The 22,604-nt window shown below is 43.4% G+C and overlaps 1 protein-coding gene across 2 annotated transcripts; it reads left to right on the top strand.

Moving 5' to 3' along the window:
• The first annotated feature begins 10,643 nt into the window (after positions 1-10,643).
• LOC120017679 (protein FAM149B1-like) lies at positions 10,644-20,244 on the top strand. Of its 2 annotated transcripts, XM_038960602.1 has the most exons (15): positions 10,644-11,142; positions 11,569-11,682; positions 11,898-12,045; positions 14,360-14,502; positions 14,909-15,070; positions 15,289-15,447; positions 15,677-15,858; positions 16,220-16,362; positions 17,268-17,380; positions 17,575-17,805; positions 18,183-18,306; positions 18,418-18,543; positions 18,690-18,771; positions 18,866-19,015; positions 19,210-20,244. In XM_038960602.1, exons 1-15 carry the CDS (start codon positions 11,096-11,098, stop codon positions 19,290-19,292), a joined length of 2,007 nt encoding a protein of 668 aa, XP_038816530.1. In that variant the 5' UTR covers positions 10,644-11,095; the 3' UTR covers positions 19,293-20,244. The 2 variants fall into 2 exon arrangements, with proteins under 2 accessions (XP_038816530.1, XP_038816531.1); XM_038960603.1 differs by lacking the exons at positions 18,866-19,015; positions 19,210-20,244 and having other exon boundaries at positions 18,418-18,564.
• The last annotated feature ends 2,360 nt before the right edge of the window (positions 20,245-22,604 follow it).

The raw sequence follows: 22,604 nt of genomic DNA, 5'->3' as shown, positions 1-22,604 counted from the left end.
AGAAGGTGGTGGGGATAGGATCGAGAAGGCAGGTAGAAGGATTAAGTTGTGATATCACTTTCCTGAACATGTCTGTGTCAACCAGGGAAAATAAATCCATAGTGCCTTTGCGTAGTGGCTTCCGTCTGGCCACTCTACCATAAAGGTCTGATTGGTGGAGTGCTGCAGAGATGGTTGTCCTTCTGGAAGGGTCTGAATACTTAAGTAAATAAGATATTTCAGTTTTTTATAAATTTGCAGAAATGTCTGAAAGCCTGTTTTTGATTTGTCATTGCGGGGTATTGTGAGTAGATTGATGAGGAAAACATTGTAATTTAATCAATTTTAGAATAAGGCTGTGACGTAACAAAATGTGGAAAAAGTGAAGGGGTCTGAATACTTTCCCGAATGCGCTGTATATTATGCTCGTCAGCCTCACAAGTAATACAACAAATTATATACTACCAGTGTGATCATATTCCTATTTTTTTGTATATCATTTCAAAATAGTTTGAGTAGAACAACACTGGCAGGGCAATTCAAGCATAGCCAATTGGCAGTGATAATGTACTGGGCCTATAGCCTATTGCACAAACCTCATTGATACAGAACTGTTTTTAATTGCATAGTTAAAATCTGAGCAGTAGATCTCAGCTTGCATTTAGACTCAGAAAGTGATCTCTACTCCAAGTGCTAGAAACCAATACAGCAGTGTTTCCCAAACTTGGTCCTCAGGACCCCAAGGGGTCCACGTTTTGGTTTTTGCCCTAGAACTACAAAGCTGAAGCAAAACAGGGCCTACACCAAAACGTGCACCCCTTGGGGTCCCGAAGATAAGGTTTGGGAAACCCTGCATAGAGACACACTATGTCTTCCTCAAGGTTTTTCAAATCTCCACATGAAACAATAAAAGTTAACATTGAGCAAGTCCACATGTTTATCTCAAATGTATTACCAAAATTGGCTGGGCTTTGGTTAATATTGAATCACAATGAGATTGTGTAATAATAAGGCACAGGGTAAGTGAAGAAAATAATATTTTCACTGCCTTAACCTCATTTAACATCATATATTTAGAAAATGACTACACATTTTGTCCCAAAAAATAATCAAATCAAATGTATTTATATAGCCCTTCTTACATCAGCTGATATATCAAAGTGCTGTACGGCTTTATTATTTGACTAAGTAATGATTTAAGTGCTGTACAACAACAAAAACATTTGAAACTACATTATATTTAGGACAATCAGATTCAAATATCCAAAAGGGATGAAAGTGCCTCTACATTAGGATCACAAAATTTTAGGGTTACAGTTACCTTTTAGATCCTGCATTCAGAATGGCAAACATCATCCAGTTGTCAAACCACTGTCCTGATGTACATTATTGATTCTGGTGTGGTCCATGGTGTACTCTATGTGAGCAAAAAGTTTAAAGGCCAGTGTATCTAGGCTGCGCAGACAGTAAGAACTAGGTGTTGGGTGATTTTCTTTGTAGGACATAATGAGCAGTCAGAGTTCAGCACAGATGGTCCGGTACCATCCACGGCCTCATCCTCATCGACATCATCTAGGTCATCTGAATCCAACTCCTCATCCTTAGCCCCTGACATATTTACATAGCACATAGGTGAAAAGTACACTGACCACCTGTGACATACGGCCTTCATATAGAACTTACTACTAGCAACTACATACCCAGTAGTCTGTCCAGTGCACTGGCCATAGAGTCTGGATCAAACCCGAAAGGCTAATTTGAATGGGACCTGTAACATAAACAAAGGCAAATTACAATGATACCCGTTACAGTCAGCCAGTCAGCAGCTAGCAGACGTTAGCATTCTACACAGTATTATCTCATAGCAGTTAGCATACCGCATACAGGGCTAAGTAGAACAGTGTGGACAGACAGACCGTCAGTCTCACCAGGGTAGTTGGGCCCCCTCATGTGAAGACATGGCGTTGATGACGTTCTTTATGCCTTGGGTCACAGCCACCAGGCTGTAGCTGCCCCCCTCCTCACCCCTTCCCCCCCTGCGTCTGTTCGGTGTGGATGGGCTTAAGCCGCCCACCCCCACTCCTCCCCTCCCCCAACAGATGCTCCAGCTCCTGGGCTGAAATATCCAGCCAACTCTCACCTGGAGATGGGGGAGACATGAGAAAATCAGTGTTTCAACCAACCTTGATAAGCTCATTCTAGCTCATCATTATGGAAACCGCTTATTTACCCAGTTTACGATATGGGTATGTTCAGTAAAGGCTGAACCCTTCCTCTAAAAAAATCAGCAGGCCTTATGCCCGTGTGGTTTTATCTGACACGAAAGCCAGCAGTCTACTTTGTGGTGTGAACATATCAGCGCGCTAAGTGTCATATAATAACAGGGACTTTACTCAATACACCTGAGCTGGTACTAGACTGAGTGACTGCTGTACTGTAGTAATAGGAGGTGTTTACCCACTGTCCTCTGGGGGCAGATGGGCCTCGCGTTTCCTCAGTTCTTCCATGTTGCAGGGATCCCAGCTCTGTAGCAGCTGAAGGATCTCCTCACCTGGGGCCCTGTCACCAGAGTTAAACACACACACACACACACACACGATAGAGTGTATTCACACACATATATGCAGGCACACATGTAGACAAACAGACACCAGTGTGTCAAGCCACCTTTTGCCTTGATGACAGCTTTGCACACTCTTGGCATTCTCTCAACCAGCTTCATGAGGAATGCTTTTCCAACAATCTTGAAGGAGTTCCCACATAGGGCTCCCGAGTGGCGCAGTGGTCTAAGACACTGCATTGCAGTGCAAGAGGTGTCACTGCAGTACCTGGTTCGAATCCAGACCGCATCACATCTGGCCACGATTGGGAGTCCCATAGGGCAGCGCACAATTGGCCCAGCGTCGTCTGGGTTAGGCCAGGGTAGGCCGTCATTGTAAATAAGATTTTGTTCTTAACTGACTTGCCTAGTTAAATGGAAAACAAATGCTGAGCACTTGTTGGCTGCTTTTCCTTCACTCTGCAGTCCAACTCCTCCCAAATCATCTCAATTGGGTTGGGGTTGGGTGATTGTGGAGGCCAGGTCATCTGATGCAGCACTCCATCACTCTCCTTCTTGGTCAAATAGCCCTTACACAGCCTGGAGGTGTGTTGGGTCATAGAGCTGTTGAAAAACAAATGATAGTCCCACTAAGCGCAAACCAGCGTATCGCTGCAGAATGCTGTGGTAGTCATGCTGGTTAAGGGTGCCTTGAATTCAAAACAAATCACAGACAGTGTCACCAGCAAAGCACACACCCCCACCCACACCATCACACCTCCTCCATGCTTCACGGTGGGAACCACACATGCGGAGATCATCTGTTCACCCACACCGTGTCTTACAAAGACATGGCGGCTAGAACCAAAAATCTCCAATTTGGACTCCAGACCAAAGGACAAATTTCCACTGGTCTAATGTCCGTTGCTCGTGTTTCTTGGACGTGTTTCAAGTCTCTTCTTCTTATTGGTGTCATTTAGTAGTGGTTTCTTTGCAGCAATTCGACCATGAAGGCCTGATTCACACAGTCTCCTTTGAACAGTTGATGTTGAGATGTGTCTGTTACTTGAACTCTGTAAAGCATTTATTTGGGCTGCAATCTGAGGTGCAGTTAACTCTAATGAATTTATCCTAAGCCAGGGATGGGCAAAGCTCTATGAATCTTAAATTGCAAAGTCTATTATTTGGCAGGGAATACTATTTGTATATCAGTGATTCTAGACCTCTTTTTTGCTTAAGCTGACCATCTCCAACAGACTCAATCTCTGATCATCGGAGGTTATAAAAATGGGCTAATTAGGACAGTTAAAGGGGAGAGACTATATATAGCCATGTTCACACTGCAGGTCTTAAAGGGAAATTAAAAACATGTTCAACTTCATATTCAGCATCTCCAGCACCACCCCAACATGTGAAAATGGCACTTTCTATGTATTAAAAAGATAGACAAGTGTTTCCAATGACATCAACCAATTAGTAGACAATTAGTAGGCAATGCCAACTCATAATTGGTTAAAATCACACGATGCACACTGACGATGTCATTCAAATCCGTTTTGGAATATTGGACTGTCCAAACAGCAAGTTACAAGTGACCAAATCGGTTGTGTGTGTTCAGACAGTGGTGCTCGTGCTTCCTATCACTCACAAGTTATGTACTGAGCTAAGATGACAACAATGTCCGCCATTGACATTTCCTAGTTGCTTTGAATGAATCATAGTGTAACAAAAGGATAAGATGATCCAACTTTTAAAACGAGTCCTTTTTGACTAGCCACAGCAGTCACTTTGCCAGCTACGTAGCTGTTTAGCTTTCTAGAACATTACCTAATTTGTTTGTAATCAATTAACAAGTTAGCACATGTTCTTGTCAAACTGTCAACAGATTAACTAACAAGCAACAAGATATGCCAATTAACAGTCTAAAAACCGTTTGAGGGCAAAAAAAATCATATTTGACCATTCAGACAAGCTGCATGGCCAGGAATCTGATTTGTATCTGACTTTAAACCACTTACGAAGGTGATTTTAAATGTGGTTTGAAATATTTGATTCTGTGCTTTTGGGCTGTTCAGACTGCTGGAAAAATAACTGATTTGAATCCGATATGCAATTTGTTTTTCCTTTGAGTCACTTCAAACTGTCAATGTGAACAAGGCATATGAATCCAACCAGAAAATATAAAAAATTCAAAATCAGAATATAGCTTGAAAAAAAGAGCGTGCCAGTACCCCGCTGCGATTATCATCGCAGATGACAACAATATATTCTGCAAAACCTGCAATTTAACATTAGATTATAAATGGAAAGAAACGATAGACTGCCATCTGAAATAAAAGAAAACACATTACGCTGTCTCAGAAGAATGCGTCTACCCAAGACAATTTAGATAGGCGGTATCTATATCCACAGTAAAACGAGTCCTATATCAACATAACCTGAAAGGCCACTCAGCAAGGATGAAGCCACTGCTCCAAAACCGCCATAAAAAAGCCAGACTACGGTTTGCAACTGCACATGGGGACAAAGATTGTACTTTTTGGAGAAATGTCCTCTGGTCTGATGAAACAAAAATAGAACTGTTTGGCCATAATGACCATCATTGTGTTTGGAGGAAAAAGGGGGAGGCTTGCAAGCAGTAGAACACCCATCCCAACCGTGAAGCACAGGGGGGGGGGGGGCAGCATCATGATGTTGGAGTGCTTTGCTGCAGGAGGGACTGGTGCACTTCACAAAATAGATGGCATCTTGAGGCAGGAAAATTATGTGGATATATTGAAGCAACATCTCAAGACATCAGTCAGGAAGTTAAAGCTTGGTTACAAATGGGTCTTCCAAATAGACAATGACCCCAAGCATACTTCCAAATTTGTGGCAAAATGGCTTAAGGACAACAAAGTCAAGGTATTGGAGTGGCCATCACAAATCCCTGACCTCAATCCTATAGAAAATTTGTGGGCAGAACTGAAAAAGCATGTGCGAGCAAGGAGGCCTACAACCCTGACTCAGTTAAACCAGCTCTGTCAGGAGGAATGGGCCAAAATTCACCCAACTTCTTGTGGGAAGCTTGTGTAAGGCTACCCGAAACGTTTGACCCAAGTTAAACAATTTAAAGGCAATGCTACCAGATACTAATTGAGTGTATGTAAACTTCTGACCCACTGGGAATGTGATGAAATAAATAAAAGCTGAAATAAATCAATCATTCTCTACTATTATTCTGACATTTCACATTCTTAAAATAAAGTGGTGATCCTAATTGACCTAAGACAGGGAATTTTTACTAGGATTAAATATCAGGAATTGTAAAAAAAAACTGAGTTTAAATGTTTTTGTCTAAGGTTTATGTAAACTTCCAACTTCAACTGTGTGTTTGTGTGTGTGTGTGTGTGTATATATAATATATATATATTTTTTCACACTATGAGATTGGAACAATACTATGACAATTATGATAATGACCTTTTAGTGTAAGAGCTGCTTGAACAGACAGCCTTAAATTTCAGCATGTTTTGGTGGGATGGAGTTTTGGCAGTTAATTAGTTAATAGACCAATAAGAAAGAGTTCCAAACCTCTCTGCCAATAACAGCTAATTTTCAGTTTTCCCCTCCCCACTCAATTTTTTTTTTGCTGGAGAAACTGCTCTTGCTAAGAAGTTAAAACTTCTTTGGTGTAGGGGGCAGTATTTTCACATCTGGATGAAAAGCGTGCCCAGAGTAAACTGCCTGCTACTCAGGCCCAGAGGCAAGGATATGCATATTATTAGTAGATTTGGATAGAAAACACTCTGAAGTTTCTAAAACTGTTTGAATGATGTCTGTGAGTATAACAGAACTCATATGGCAGGCGAAAACCTGAGAAAAATCCAACCAGGAAGTGGGAAATCTGAGGTTTGTAGTTTTTCAAGTGATTGCCTATCCAATATACTGTGTCTATGGGGTCAGATTGCACTTCCTAAGGCTTCCACTAGATGTCAACAGTCTTTAGAACGTTGTTTCAGGCTTCTACTATGAAAGGGGAGCGAATAAGAGCTGTTTGAACCAGTGATCAGGCTGAAAGCCTTTAGTTTAGTCATGCGCGCGCGGCCGTGAGCACAAGCTCCGTTCCCTTTCATTTCTAATGACAAAGGAATTGTCCAGGTGGAATATTATTGAAGATTTATGACAAAAACATCCTAAAGATTGATTCTATACATCGTTTGACATGTTTCTACAAACTGTAATGGAACTATTTTGACTTTTCGTCTGGACTTAGTGCCCGCGCATTTGGATTACTGGACTAAACGCGCGAACAAAAAAAAGGTATTTGGACATAAAGATGAACTTTATTGAACAAAACGAACATTTGTTGTCTAACATGGAGACCTGGGAGTGGCATCAGATGAAGATCATCAAAGGTAAGTGATTAATTTTAACACTATTTCTGACTTTTTTGACACCTCTCCTTGGTTGGAAAATGGCTATATGGTTTTACTTGTTAATGAAATCGCACATTTTGGGATATTGGCGCTTGCATATCCTCAACATTTACATGTATTTCTATAGCGAATGAAAATGGCTACTTTGTTCGGCAATAGGCTCCATTTTCTTAGATAAAATGCGGATTATTCCTATATAATGTTGATAACAAACAAGTTAAATATTTATGTTGATAGTAATAATTGGTGCATTAGTCTAAAGTGTAGGCTGCTGATGACAATTGTCAGCAAACAATTGACTTGAAGTCAATCCACATGGTTGGGAATTTATTTTGGACTAATTGGATAATTACATTAGATTGTCACGGTATGCACACGTGACAATTAATTCACATGTGGTGTGAGAAGGCGCTATATCGGCCTCTTGAGGTCAGATGATCGAAATGCGGGCTAGAAAGAAAACAGCCAAAGGCCTGGCCCTAATCATAAGGCTCAAATCTACCCTCAAACAGAAACCTTACAATCACTTCAACACTTCATAGTGTTATTTCTGCTGCGTCACTCACCCCTCCAGTCTTTTCCCCAGTGTAGTGCGGATCTTGGGGCTGGCCAGACAGGCCTGTGTGTGGGACGAGAGCAGGACCAGAGCCTGGTTCACGCTGGGCACTGCATTCATGGGCAGGCCAACTCCACTACAGCGGGAGGTCAGGGCAGGATGTACAGCTCACCCCTGTGGAGGAACACCTAGCAGACCAGAACCAGGGGGAGAGACACAGATGGACAGACTGATATAGGCCTACAGAGACAACAAACGAAGGGATAGTCAGCTATGTGAAGAGATGTACAGACAGAGTGACAGACAGAGTGATAAACAATTTGTAGTCATCATCACACATAGCCTAATAATGTAGCCTGATGTTACTCCTTATAGTTCAAGGACCTTACATGTTCTGTTTAAAGGAGAATTGGCTCTGGCAGCCCAAACATTCCATGTAAACGTGAATCGATTGTCAATTGCAGTACGGTTCTAGAAACATAAAGCCATCTACTTTCATATCACATCAATTATTTCACAAATGTAAAATACACACGGTCGTACACTGTTTTAAACGCAGTTGCAGCCGACGGTATTTTTCAGTGAAAACAGGTTTATGGTGTCCGTCTTCCATTTACGCACAGGTGTTCAGAGACGCAGATAGCTAATTAGCACAGGTAGTCGACTGCCTTCCATCTGTTTTACGTAAACAACTGCTGTAACATGGAAATATGGCCATGTGGGAACCCTAACCCTATAAAAAAGTGTACAAATGTTCCTTTTGTTTCCAAAACATCAACAAACTAACATGGTCCAAGCACACCAAGACAGTCGTGAAGAGGGCACGACAAAACCTAACCTCAGGAGATTTGGCATGGCTCAGATCTTCAAAATAATTTACAGCTGCACCATCGAGAGCATCCTGACGGGTTGCATCACTGCCTGATATGGCAACTGTTCGACCTCCGACCGCAAGGCACTACAGAGGGTAGTGCGTACGGCCCAGTACATCAACGGGGCCAAGCTTCCTGCCATCCAGGACCTCTATACCAGGCGGTGTCAGAGGAAGGCCATGAAAATCATCAAAGACTCCAGCCACCCTAGTCATAGACTGTTCTCTCTGCTACCGCACGGTAAGCGGTACCGGAGAGCCAAGTCTAGGTCCAAGAGGCTTCTAAACAGCTTCTACCCCCAAGCCATAAGACTCCTGCTACTACTCTCTGTTATTATCTATGCATAGCCACTTTAACAACCCTACCTGCATGTACATAAATATCTCAATTACCTCAACACCGGTGCCCCGGCACATTGACACATTGACTCTGTACCGGTACCGCCTGTATATAGCCCCGCTATTGTTATTTACTGCTGCTCTTTAATTATTTGTTTTTTCTTATCTCTTACTTTTTTTAAGGTATTTTCTTAAAACTGCATCGTTGGTTAAGGGCTTGTAAGTAAGCATTTCACTGTAAGGACTACATCTGTTGTATTTGGCGCATGTGACAAATAAAATTTCATTTGATGTAAAAATAGTACCACATGCGTGTTAACTTTTAGTGCAAGTGTCAGGGCTCTTAACACAACTCCCTGGACAGAAAATACTATCGTAAATAGGCGCTAAATGGGCTACATCACACGTAGACAACTTACTCGGTTTCCACTGCTCTCTGGGTTCAACCAGATGGGAAGATAATCTGCTGCTTCGATCAGAAGGAACTCCCCGTCATTGTTCTCTAACCTGCAAGTTAAAGTAAATATCACTGGCAAGTTGAAACTAACTGGAAGTAATACAGAGCTTTGCAGACCGTGTGCTCCACTCTACCTGGCAGCAAGTTCTGGGAAGGCTTGTGTGATCTGAAGCAGGAGGTATAAGATGAACCACTCATCCTCCACACTGTCCCCAAACACAGCGCTGCCTTCAATGTGTGCAGGAACTCCCCCTGCAGGTACAATCAAGACGTGATCACCATTCATTCAGTCAAAGCATCAAAATGATTTGTATAACAAATCCTTCAATCCTCAAAGAACATTTGTATCCAGGTCAGAACCAGTACTGTACCTTTCTCAGTGTGGTACTTGAGGTTGAATGGCTGCTGTTGCCAGATATACTGCACAAGGAGAGGGGCAACCTTGGCCAAAATCTCCTACACTAGCTGTTGCAGACGTAGATCATCAGACTGTGTGTCTAAGAGGTTAGGCTGAACCAAGAAGAAATAGTACTGGACCATGTCCTCTTGCACAGCTGTTCTCCTAAGTGGGTCCATAGTGGTGGTGGCTTGATGAACCTATGATATGAACAATAACAAGATAAGTTATGTTCCTTTGCTTTGTAATCAGCAGAGACTGTTGTAGGTCAGGTCATACGACATCTCTATAATGACATTTGAATCATAACTGAATTATAGGGTACAAGCTCAGCTTCCAAACTGTTCAGACAGGCAGCTTGTATTTTATGATAAACTTATTGTTTAACTATATGTAACTGCCATTGATCACATGATATCTTGATCTATAAGTCTTCAATGATAGGCCTACTCTTTTAAACTGAACATTACATGACATTTGCAAACGAAGTCATGTCAATAAAATGAAGCTAGCATCCTAACTAGTCAGTGTCTTTACCAGCTAATCGCATGATCAATTAACGTTAACTTAGTCACAGTCCTGAGAGAGGTCTTATCTTGCCTTGTCTATTATGTATATGTTTTAACGTTAATCTTCAAGAAGGAATCCCATAAAAAATAAAATGAGTTGTCAAGGTTTTGTCATTCTCATGCCGTTAGAGGCACTGTTTTTTCTCCTACCATCTCGGTTATAATACTACCGTGTTTGTAATTTGTTCCTATATGACACGCATTTATCCCAGAAATAATAATATACTTCGATGAAATTTTGCTTCAAAATTACGATACACAAAACGAATCAATAGAAAAGTTGTACAATTTACATAAAATGTGGAATTACAATTGTTTTGAATTCTATGCGTAGACAATGCTTCCAGGTGAGAGACGGACATAATTTTGTAGCGCAATAGTAACATCGCACAGAACACAGGGAGTTGTAGTCTTTTATATTTTTGCAAAAGGTCATTTTAGAGGAGATCAAAATACATTTCCCGTGAGGTATAGGGATAAGAAAGTTAGGTATCCATGACAGCCTTGTTATTGTTGTTGTAGTGCTAATTCTCTCTTGTCGTGAGGGATGCTGTAGTAAATGGCTATATTGATTATTTTACTGGCGCTGCCTGAAACACAACCTATAATACTTATAATACCATAATACTTTTAGGCGGCGTTTTATTTGAAGTATTCCATTGCATTGTATATTAATAGGCCACTTCGTGCACAAAGGCGCGGTTTGGTTCTCCCTCTCAGTTAGCTAACGTTAGCGAATCTAGTAGCTAGATTGCTAGCTAATGTTTGTTAACGTTAGCAAGTTCGCTGCAATTAAGTTCCACATCAAAGCTAGCTAGGTAACTTGCTAGGGTGTACAAGTGATATTGAACCGCCGCCGCCTGAAAATGACAAACCTCTGCCAAAAGAGCAAGTGGAGCCATGAATCAGAGGGAAGCACGGTGAGAGAGGACACTCGGGGGGGCATGAGGCGATAAAAACGGAGAAAAGGATGATTTCGCGATACACCAGGCGGCCGGTAACGCACAGTCTTGAGATGTAAGTAATGGTTGCTAGCTAGTGGACAAGCTTGTCATTCTTTGTTAATTGTAATTTCTGTCATTCGAGATTGAAATATGGTAACCTGATTGACTAAAGTTAGATTGTTGGTTGGCTAATTATCGGGTGACAACGTAAAGGATAATGTAGTGACCATGTCACACGTGACACCCCATTTGTCAAACCAAGCCATGGTCAGTTGCCTCCATTACACATATGGATGCAATAGGATGATGTTGTTCAATGCTGTAAACTGATGACGTAAGGGTCCCACTCCTACCTCATATTTCACTCCTTGTTTGTTTGGGATCAATGTCTTTTTACAACAATAAATATCAACCCACCAAAGTATTACAATGAAAGATATATCTATCAATGCTATTGCTTATTCATGTTTTATTCAGCTATATTTTCCCTTCTCTGCAGTCGTGGCTTATCCCGAAGCCACCTTGACCATCACCCTCTCCCAGAAGAGGTAGACAATGACTTCCTCCCCCAGCACCTCCATGACCTTCAGGAAGCTGTCTCCACTTACAACAGGTATGACCTGTTTTCGATGAACCGGACAGGTGAAACCATGTACACTTGTAGGGAGCAGCCCTACAAGTGAAGGCAAGGAGACAAAATAGAGGGAGGTAGCCAGTTACATAATCTGAACAGCACAGTAATATACCTCACTGCTCACTGGTACACTCAACAACACACAACACTGTAACGTACAGCAACATGTAAACAATGTCTGTCCTCTTTTGCAGCTCTGAGACGACGTCTGCAGCCTCTAACCGGTCAGACTCTCCAACGGTCACCACTGGAAACACAACGCGGGCCTGGTCTGGGATCCACAGCTACACAGGGACAGGCATCTCTACAGAGAGGAGCTCTGTCTTCTCCTGGGGCTATGATGTAAGTCTCACCTCACCTTCTCAGCTGGCTGCCAGAATCTTTCAGTTCAAATGCCCTATGTGCTGAGTATTTTGAAGTGCATATATAGCTAGGCATAGCCATGCTGAATGCTACAACAGTCTTGTATGCAGATTACCATCAAATCAAATCAAATTTTATTTGTCACATACACATGGTTAGCAGATGTTAATGCGAGTGTAGCGAAATGCTTGTGCTTCTAGTTCCGACAATGCAGTAATAACCAACAAGTAATCTAACCTAACAATTCCACAACTACTACCTTATACACACAAGTGTAAAGGGATAAAGAATATGTACATGTACATAAAGATATATGAATGAGTGATGGTACAGAACGGCATAGGCAAGATGCAGTAGATGGTATAGAGTACAGTATATACATATGAGATGAGTAATGTACGGTATGTAAACATAAAGTGGCATAGTTTAAAGTGGCTAGTGATACATGTATTACATAAAGATGGCAAGATGCAGTAGATGATATAGAGTACAGTATATACATATACATATGAGATGAGTAATGTAGGGTATGTAAACATTATATTAAGTGGCATTGTTTAAAGTGGCTAGTGGTACATTTTTACATAATTTCCATCAATTCCCATTATTAAAGTGGCTGGAGTTGAGTCAGTATGTTGGCAGCGGCCACTAAATGTTAGTGGTGGCTGTTTAACAGTCTGATGGCCTTGAGATAGAAGCTGTTTTTCAGTCTTTTGGTCCCTGCTTTGATGCACCTGTACTGACCTCGCCTTCTGGATGATAGCGGGGTGAACAGGCAGTGGCTTGGGTGGTTGTTGTCCTTGATGGTCTTTATGGCCTTCCTGTGACATCGGGTGGTGTAGGTGTCCTGGAGGGCGGGTAGTTTTCCCCCGGTGATGCGTTGTGCAGACCTCACTACCCTCTGGAGAGCCTTACGGTTGTGGGCGGAGCAGTTGCCGTACCAGGTGGTGATACAGCCCGACAGGATGCTCTCGATTGTGCATCTGTAGAAGTTTGTGAGTGCTTTTGGTGACAAGCCGAATTTCTTCAGCCTCCTGAGGTTGAAGAGGCGCTATTGCGCCTTCTTCACAACGCTGTCTGTGTGGGTGGACCAATTCAGTTTGTCCGTGATGTGTACACCGAGGAACTTAAAACTTTCCACCTTCTCCACTACTGTCCCGTCGATGTGGATAGGGGGGTGCTCCCTCTGCTGTTTCCTGAAGTCCACAATCATCTCCTTTGTTTTGTTGACGTTGAGTGTGAGGTTATTTTCCTGACACCACACTCCGAGGGCCCTCACCTCCTCTCTGTAGGCCGTCTCGTCGTTGTTGGTAATCAAACTTGATGATTGAGTTGGAGGCGTGCATGGCCACGCAGTCGTGGGTGAACAGGGAGTACAGGAGAGGGCTCAGAACGCACCCTTGTGGGGCCCCGGTGTTGAGGATCAGCGGGGTGGAGATGTTGTCACCTACCCTCACCACCTGGGGGCGGCCCGTCAGGAAGTCCAGGACCCAGTTGCACAGGGCGGGGTCGAGACCCAGGGTCTCGAGCTTGATGACGAGTTTGGAGGGTACTATGGTGTTAAATGCTGAGCTGTAGTTGATGAACAGCATTCTCACATAGGTATTCCTCTTGTCCAGATGGGTTAGGGCAGTGTGCAGTGTGGTTGCGATTGCATCGTCTGTGGACCTATTGGGTCGGTAAGCAAATTGGAGTGGGTCTAGGGTGTCAGGTAGGGTGGAGGTGATATGGTCCTTGACTAGTCTCTCAAAACACTTCAAGATGACGGAAGTGAGTGCTACGGGGCGGTAGTACAAACATGATTACATTAGAGTAATCATGTTTGTATTGTAATGACTTAGTAATGAGGACAATCTGCTCTGTCTGCAGAGGTCATTTCACTCATGGTTTCGCTTCGTCGTGATGCTGAGCTTTCTAGAGCTTGCCTTCAGAAACAAAACAAAAAAACTCTGATTTATTTACACAGCCATGTCCTCAGAAGGCCTCATAGAACTCATACCCCTACAGTCCTAAGTTACGAACGTAATATTGTACAGTACACACAAACACTCGCCTGTGCACGCACACACAGTCTCTGAAATATACATGCAAATGGTATTACTTGCTCCAGCACAATCACTCACACACAGTCACCTGGGAGCCATGTAGCCTGCTGTGAAATGAACAGCGCTCAGCAACGTGCTGCTAATAATTGATAAGTAGCTTGAAAAGCAACAACCTTCTGTCATAGTGTGCCTCTCTGTAGGGGCTCCTCTCACTGTCTCTTTTTCCCTTCCCTCTCTCCATCCCTCAGGAGTTTGACAAGGCGGCGTCGCGACAGGTGCAGCAGATGTTTGAGGAGATTGATGAGGAGCTTTACGAGGGGCGGGGTGGGGCGCATCTACTGGGGCTGCAAGATGAGTGTCATCAGTGGGCATTCAGGTTCCCTCACTTACGGTGGGTCCTCACCCTACACCTCCTCATCTCTCACTTCTCACACACTGTCACACATTACTGCCACTCTAGCCTGGCTCCTTCCACTCCTCACCTGTAAATGTATCGCTGAACGTCATTTGGCTGCTGTACAGTTATACTTCTTAAAAAGAGCAGTCTAACTTAAAGGTACCTAAGATAAATCTGATTTAGATGTGTTTGCAAACCCGAGAAGGAACTACTTACCACATAATGATCTGCCCAAAACCATTGGGCCCCTATACACAATGAGAAAATGTGTCCTAGACCATTGGCTCAGCATTACAAAATTCAATTGTTAATCAAATAAATTCATTTTCCTGTCGGTTGGATTCATTGAAGTTCTAATTACTGTTTCACCTCCTATCCACCCTACTATGTGAACCCACAGGATTCTGGGTAGTCAGCTGGTGTGTCCCAGTGACGAGGGCTTTCAGTGGTACGCCACCTCAGGGAAGGGGACCGGGACACCCGCCAGCACCACTGCAGCTGGACAGAAGGACAGCAGTAGTAGCAAGCCCCAGGATAAGGACAAGCCCGGCCCCAGCACAGAGTGAGCACTGGCTACTGATGCTGTTAACCATCAATTATAGATTACCGTTAGCTTTGTGGTTTTGTGACCTACATACTGTGTGGCTTGTCAAACAGCAAGTGAACTAAGTAACACAAGGCATACTGGCACTGGCTAGTCTACTTTGGCTAGCTAAAAAGTTTGGACTGATGCTGTTGAGAAACCGATGTCAGTGTGAACCATGTTGTTTGTGTGTCCAGTCTGTGTGTGCAGGGGAAAAGGGCTGTGCTGTCCAGGCCCTGTGTGGCAGTTGACCACCCCCCTGGTACTCCCAGTGGATCCAGAGGTCATGACCGGCCCAAGGTGATCGAGGCTGAAGGCCTGATGGAGGAGTACCTGGCCTTTGACAGCAGGGACATGTGAGTCACCACCCAGCTCTCCTATTTAGGACCCTTTAACTATAGGGGCATTTCAAATACTTTAAAGTATGGTGCACTTGATTGAGCTTGTAGCCTACTTTTAGGATTATCCCAAGGGTTCCATTGTACCAAGTAACCTAAAACAAAGCTTAGTATTTGAAAGGCTTTGACATTATTTTGCTTAAGGTCTGTTGTGTTGATGGTTTAATCTGTGGTTTGACTTTTACAGGGATGACGAGTGGGAGCGGGGGTGGGTGGGGGCTGGTCGGCGGCGGTACTGCCTGCCTCCTGTGTCTCCCTATCGCTGTCGCAGACAGGCGGCCCTGGACTTGCTCTTTGACGACGTGTGGCGAGAGCTGGTTGGCTGGATGGAGGAGCTGGTCCGCAGGCATTGGGAGGGCTATGTCTCAGGTAGGACCACAGGGCTATGTCTCAGGTAGGACCACAGGGCTATGTCTCAGGTAGGACCACAGGGCTATGTCTCAAGTAGGACGACAGGGCTATGTCTCAAGTAGGACGACAGGGCTATGTCTCAAGTAGGACCACAGGGCTGTGTCTCAGGTAGGACCACAGGGCTGTGTCTCAGGTAGGACCACAGGGCTGTGTCTCAGGTAGGACCACAGGGCTGTGTCTCAGGTAGGACCACAGGGCTATGTCTCAAGTAGGACCACAGGGCTATGTCTTATATGCACTTTAGACTTGTCATTGACTTTTAAACCAACAACTCCATTATTGTCAAATTGACAGTATTCTGCCCCCTTCTTATTGACAGATGATGAGAAGACTGCAGTGAACTTCAGCCCATCACAGTCTGATGCTGAGAATTCTTTCCTGCTTCTGTCCACACTTCCCACCCTTCTCCCCAGGCTAGGCCAGATCAGGGTGCCCCAGCTAACAGGCAGCCTGCAACCCCAGGTCAGTGCCCTGAGAGGGGGTTGAAGGACCACCTCCTCGGAGAGTGGAACATCCTACTCCTAGGATGTAGGTTTTATGTCAATAAGAAATGTTAATAAGCACTGTAATTGAACTCCATAATAACCTTCAGATGTGTTTGAGAGTTTAGGACAAATTCGGCAAACTGAAAACAGTCACACTGATGCTGAATTGTTTTCCCCTGCTGTCCGTAGTTCTTCTCACTCTTGTTTTGAAGGCTATCAATTCATTAACTTTAATCCTTTTTTCTTTCCTTCCTTCTTTTTGTCCCCTACTCTGTCTTGTTCCTTGGTCTGTTTCACACATTTCAAACCAACAACCTTGTATCTGTACACCTCACTCTCTCCTTTTCTCTCTCTCATTTGGTCATCCGTTTTCCCCCCAAAGACCACAAAATCAAGGGTCTCAAAGCACAAGTCCAGACGGAAATCCAAAAAGCAGAAAAAGCCATCCACTGTATGTAACTCTCACCCAGAGCCAAAATGGCGCCGATCGACGCCATCCACAGCGGCATGTTATTATTCACTCCTAGACTGAATGTGCTTGTGCCTGTTGAATAACACAAACCATACCACTTTTAGTCACTTTCATACTTCTTAACCAACTGTTGAGTATTTTTTTTACACACGTCTCTTATTTCATTCAATAATGACCATTTTGGAATGCTTTTATTTACTTCCCGCTTTAATTTGCTATTTTGTCTAATCATCTCAAGTGGGTGGTGGTATGTCGTCTCCACTCGGTTGCATGTAGAAAATCTAAGTTGGAGCTGACTGTGGTGACGTGCAAGTGTCCGTAGTGATGATGTGGCTGTAGCTTTTTTAGGTGAATGACCACTTTTGCCTAGTATAACTCTGCATCTTCTTCTGCCCCCCTCCCTCCTACAGTCCAGTCGGGTACCAGTAGGGGCAGCGGTGACGCATCACAACCTCAACGACCTCATAGTGATCCACGGCATCCCCCTGCAGCAGAGGAACCTGGGCGCGATGGAGAGAGCCCAGTATGGAGACTGATCATACTCATGCTGATACTATAACAATCTTTATTAGTAGAGTGTAGCATAAGGAATTAACTGTAGCCGTGAACCACTCACCTCTTATCATTAAATAAGAGAGGAGGGAACGGTTATTAACTATGGATATGTAGGTTTGTGCATATGTTACTTTGAGTTAAGGTTCACTGCTTCCTTCTCAGGGACCCTGAGGAGAGGGTGGTGGTGACCCATCGGCCAGGGTCCAGCGTGATCCCGTCCAGCAAGCCCCGTCCTCGCCGGGCGCTAGAGCAGAGCTCTTCCTCCCTGTCCCGTCCGCCCCAGTCGGCGCTACGCCGTAACCCCCCCCCACGCACCCTTCTGCCCTTGGTTCCCTGCCTGACACAGTTCAGTGCCGCCGGCTCCATGGAGGAGGTCATCCGTGGGACACGCCTGTGAGTTAACTTAAACGGGGTTACCCATTCTCCATCTGGTCCCTGTCCTCTTCCATGTACATCGCCGCCCTCCTCACTCCCGTCTTATTTATTGCTCTGAAGCTGGAGAACCGTCTGTGCAGAGAGATTACTTTGAAAGCTGTTTGCCGTTTAACTCTTGCCTTGTGGCGTTCTGTTCAGCAGAAGGGAAGTGGAAGAGATGTAAGGAGTTGTGTGTGATTAAGTACCAACGGGTGAACTTGTAATGAACCCTGAGTTAAAGATCTGTGTGAAGCATACAGTATCATTTGCCCTCGTGTGGAATGATTTAGTCTGCTCCATGTTAAAGGGACTTGTGTAACTTTGTGGAAAGTGAACGGGGCTGTTACTCTCTCCAGACCCACAGCCAGTGACTGCCTGGCCTCGCCTCTGATACCTCTGAGCAGGAACACACTCCTTCCCCCCATCGGCACAGGAGAAGCTGAACCCACGCATTCTGGACAGCACTTCAGACCTACTCAGGTATTGGACGAGTAGAACTCTGCATACTAGTTGTACATCTTGCACTGACTTGACAACACTTAATACTATCACCTGCTAATAACACAACACTATTTTATTTTGTGTGTGTAGCGGCATAGAGGCTTGTCCAGTCGTGCCCATAGTGCTGTTACAGATGAAGCTGGTAGTTTGCTTCCTCGGGATCGGCTTCATCAATTGGACGTATTCTCCCGTCCCAACACCACCCACACCTACAGGGTATGGCTATAGTCACACACGGTAAAAGTTATTATACCGCTACAGAACGATTTAGGCATTTTGTAGGTTTATATTGTAATGGATAAATATGGAATATGTTTGCCTGCGTCCCAGTCCGTGAGATTTAACTCTGGGTTCTGTTGCAGTCAGACACACCTTACCGCCGTTCCTTCACGGTGCTGGACAACATTGGACAGGGGCGTCCTGGCAGAGAATCTTTGGGTACAGGTGGGCATCTCGTTTTACATTGAATACTGTACACAATTTCTACGCATGAATTTTTGTGGCTGACTCATTGAGTCTCTGTCTGGTACACTGGCAGACTCTTTGGGCATCGGAGTGATGGGCATCAGTCTGGGCATCAGTCTGGGCATCAGCAGCTCCTCCTTCCTGGACTCCTTCATCCACCACCCTCTGGGCCACTCCCCCATCAAGGATGAGGAGGAGCCTGACACACAAGCCCCTCCCCCAGGTCAGTAGGAGCCATCTGTGGTCCTCCTCATTTATAAAACATGTCGCTGGGTTGCGGTCTAATTATGTTTGAGAGAATTCGGTTGTAGCCTCTGGTTATCTAACGAGAAAAGTCATTATTTTCAGACAGATGATTTGAATAATAACTCAATGCTCATTAACACTCATCTTTGTCCTGCTCTCCTCTCTTCTCAGCTGTACTGGTGCCTGTGTCAGTCCCAGCACGCTCCTACAGCCGGGGGGGCTTCACATCCCGCAGTAGCAGACCTGGGTTGTAGCACCTTCAACCGGTTGTCATTAGTTAACACAGCCACAAAGTCATAATTATCATTAAACCCCGCCCATTTCTACAATATGATTTTGAACCTAACCACACTGCTAACCATATGCCTAACTTTAAAGTAAAAAATAAAAAGCTATACATTTTTTGCCAATTTTGACTTTGGCAGTGGAATTTGGCTTTGTGGCTGGGTTATCATCCTCGGCCACCTCCACCAACCTCAGCCCGGCAGGATGCAAGGCCCTGCTGCCACTCCCAACGGGGCCTTCAAACAACACTTTATACAACAAGGAACATTTCCACATTGTACTGTTAGGTGATTTTATTTGATGCTATTTTTTGTTTTTCTAGAGCCCTATTTTTGTATGTTGGAACTCTGTTTACCTGGCTGCCAAAAACAGTAACCTGTCTTATTAAACCTAACTGTATGTATGTTGGTATATACTGTATGTTTGGATGGATATATGTCAATGTATATGTTCTCTGATCTCTATACTCTTAAATTATTCTATGCAGGGAATGAGTCGTTCTACGAAAATGGTGGCTTTTTGACCAGCCAATAAAAAGTTTTTACAAATTAGTCAGATAATAGTTAATGCTGTAACAACGTTAATGAAAATAAATGACAGCGTATTTTTTGTTGTTGTATATTACATTAAAATGCTTGTGTTGCCTTTGTCACCGGTGTTCCCTATATTTTAATGACAATTAAGGCTTTCCAGAATGTAATTTGAGTATTTACTTTACATATATAATCCAAGACAAAAAAGGTTAATGATAAAATAAAAACATTTTCTTTAAACAAAACACATTCTTCTATAACACCAGTGACAAATCATCAGACTGTTCTAATAAAAACAGCAGGAACAATAACCAGTGAAAAAAAATAGAATATCTAAGATGGTGGCCACAGTAGCTCAAACCACACTTCTTAAATTGTGAATAAATGACTTAAATCATGTGATTTGATAAATTATTTTAATCAAATTTCCTTTTCCCCATACTATAAACTAACACCAGCGACCGATCTTAAAGCGTTGCATGAAATTACCAAATGAATGATCAAATTGCTAACATGAAGAGACTGCAGACTCACCATGTCCTTTTCAAAAACAGCTCCAATGAACATTTGACCCAGGAAAAATTCACAAGGATGTTGCCTTTTAAAATTGTATTTAATGGCGTAACACCATTGACATGAAATTGAGGGAGAGCTATTCCCTGTAAATTAGTTATATTTAGTTGATATTAGTTTAAGTAATCCACTAAATACCTAATACTTTCTAATGTATGACATTTAGAGTGGGGAAAAAAATCCACTCCACAAATTTCTTGTTAATAACAAACTATAGTTTTGGCAAGTCGGTTAGGACATCTACTTTGTACATGACACACAAGTCCTTATTCCAACAATTGTTTAAAGACAGAATATTTCACTTATAATTCACTGTATCACAATTCCAGTGGGTCAGAAGTTTACATACACTAAGTTGACTGTGCCTTTAAACAGCTTGGGAAATTCAAGAAAATGTTAGAAGCTTCTGATAGGCTAATTGACATCATTTGAGTCAATTGGAGGTGTATCTGTGGATGTATTTCAAGGCCTACCTTCAAAATCAGTGCCTCTGCTTGACATCATGGGAAAAGGAAAAGAAATCAGCCAAGACCTCCACATTTTTTTTTTTTTTTTAGACCTTCACAAGTCTGGTTCATCCTTGGGAGCAATTTCCAAATGCCTGAAGGTACCACGTTCATCTGTACAAACAATAGTACGCAAGTATAAACACCATGGGACCACGCAGCCATCATACCGCTAAGGAAGGAGACGCATTCTGTCTCCTATAGATGAACGTACTTATGTGCGAAAAGTGCAAATCAATCCCAGAACAACAACAAAGGACCTTGTGAAGATGCTGGAGGAAACAGGTACAAAAGTATCGATATCCACAGTAAAAACGAGTCCTATATCGACTTAACCTGAAAGGCCGCTCAGCAAGGAAGAAGCCACTGCTCCAAAACTGCCATAAAAAAAGCCAGACTACAGTTTGCAACTGCACATGAGGACAAAGATCGTACTTTTTGGAGAAATGTCCTCTGGTCTGATGAAACAAAAATAGAACTGTTTGGCCTTAATGACCATCGTTATGTTTGGAGGAAAAAGGGGGATGCTTGCAAGCCCGAAGAACACCCTTTCAACCTTGAAGCACTGGGGTGGCACCATGTTGTGGGGGTGCTTTGCTGCAGGAGGGACTGGTGCGCTTCACAAAATAGATGGCATCATGAGGCAGGAAAATTATGTGGATATATTGAAGCAACATCTCAAGACATCAGTCAGGAAGTTAAAGCTTGGTCGCAAATGGGTCTTCCAAATGGACAATGACCCCAAGCATACTTCCAAAGTTGTAGAAAAATGGCTTAATGACCACAAAGTCAAGGTATTGGAGTAGCCATCACAAAGCCCTGACCTCAATCCTATGGAACATTTGTGGGCAGAACTGAAAAAGCGTGTGCGAGCAAGGAGGCCTACAAACCTGACTCAGCTACACCAGCTCTGTCAGGAGGAATGGGCCAAAATTCACCCAACTTATTGTGGGAAGCTTATGGAAGGCTTCCTGAAACCTTTGACCCAAGTTAAACAATTTAAAAAGGCAATGCTACCAAATACTAATTGAGTATATGTAAACTTCTGACCCACTGGGAATGTGATGAAATAAATAAAAGCTGAAAAATCATTCTCTCAACTATTATTCTGACATTTCACATTTTTTAAATAAAGTGGTGATCCTAACTGACCTAAGACAGGGAATTCTTACTAGGATTAAATGTCAGGAATTGTGAAATACTGGGTTTAAATGTATTTGGCGAAGGTGTATGTAAACTTCTGACTTCAACTGCGTATATATAGTGCACTTGGAAAGTATTCAGACCCCTTCCCTTTTTCCACATTTTGTTACGTTATAGATGAATCTTGATGAAACCAAGATTGAACTCTGGCCAGAATGCCAAGCGTCACATCTGGAAGAAACATGGCACCACCCCTACAGTGAAGCATGGTGGTGGCAGCATCATGCTGTGGGGATGTTTTCCAGTGTCAGGGACTGGGAGACTAGTCAGGATAAAGGGAAAGATGAACAGAGCAAAGTACAGAGAGATCCTTGATGAAAACCTGCTTCAGAGTGCTCAGGACCTCAGACTGGGGAAAAGCTTCACCTTCCAACAGGACAACGACCCTAAGCACACAGCCAAGACAATGCAGGAGTGGCTTTGAGACAAGGCTCTGAATGTCATTGAGTGGCCCAGCCAGAGCCCG

Source organism: Salvelinus namaycush, chromosome 22, assembly GCF_016432855.1.
Source record: "Salvelinus namaycush isolate Seneca chromosome 22, SaNama_1.0, whole genome shotgun sequence".
Taxonomy (NCBI): domain Eukaryota; kingdom Metazoa; phylum Chordata; class Actinopteri; order Salmoniformes; family Salmonidae; genus Salvelinus; species Salvelinus namaycush.
Note: the sequence above shows the minus strand (reverse complement) of the source record. Positions and strands in the feature narration are given on the sequence as shown.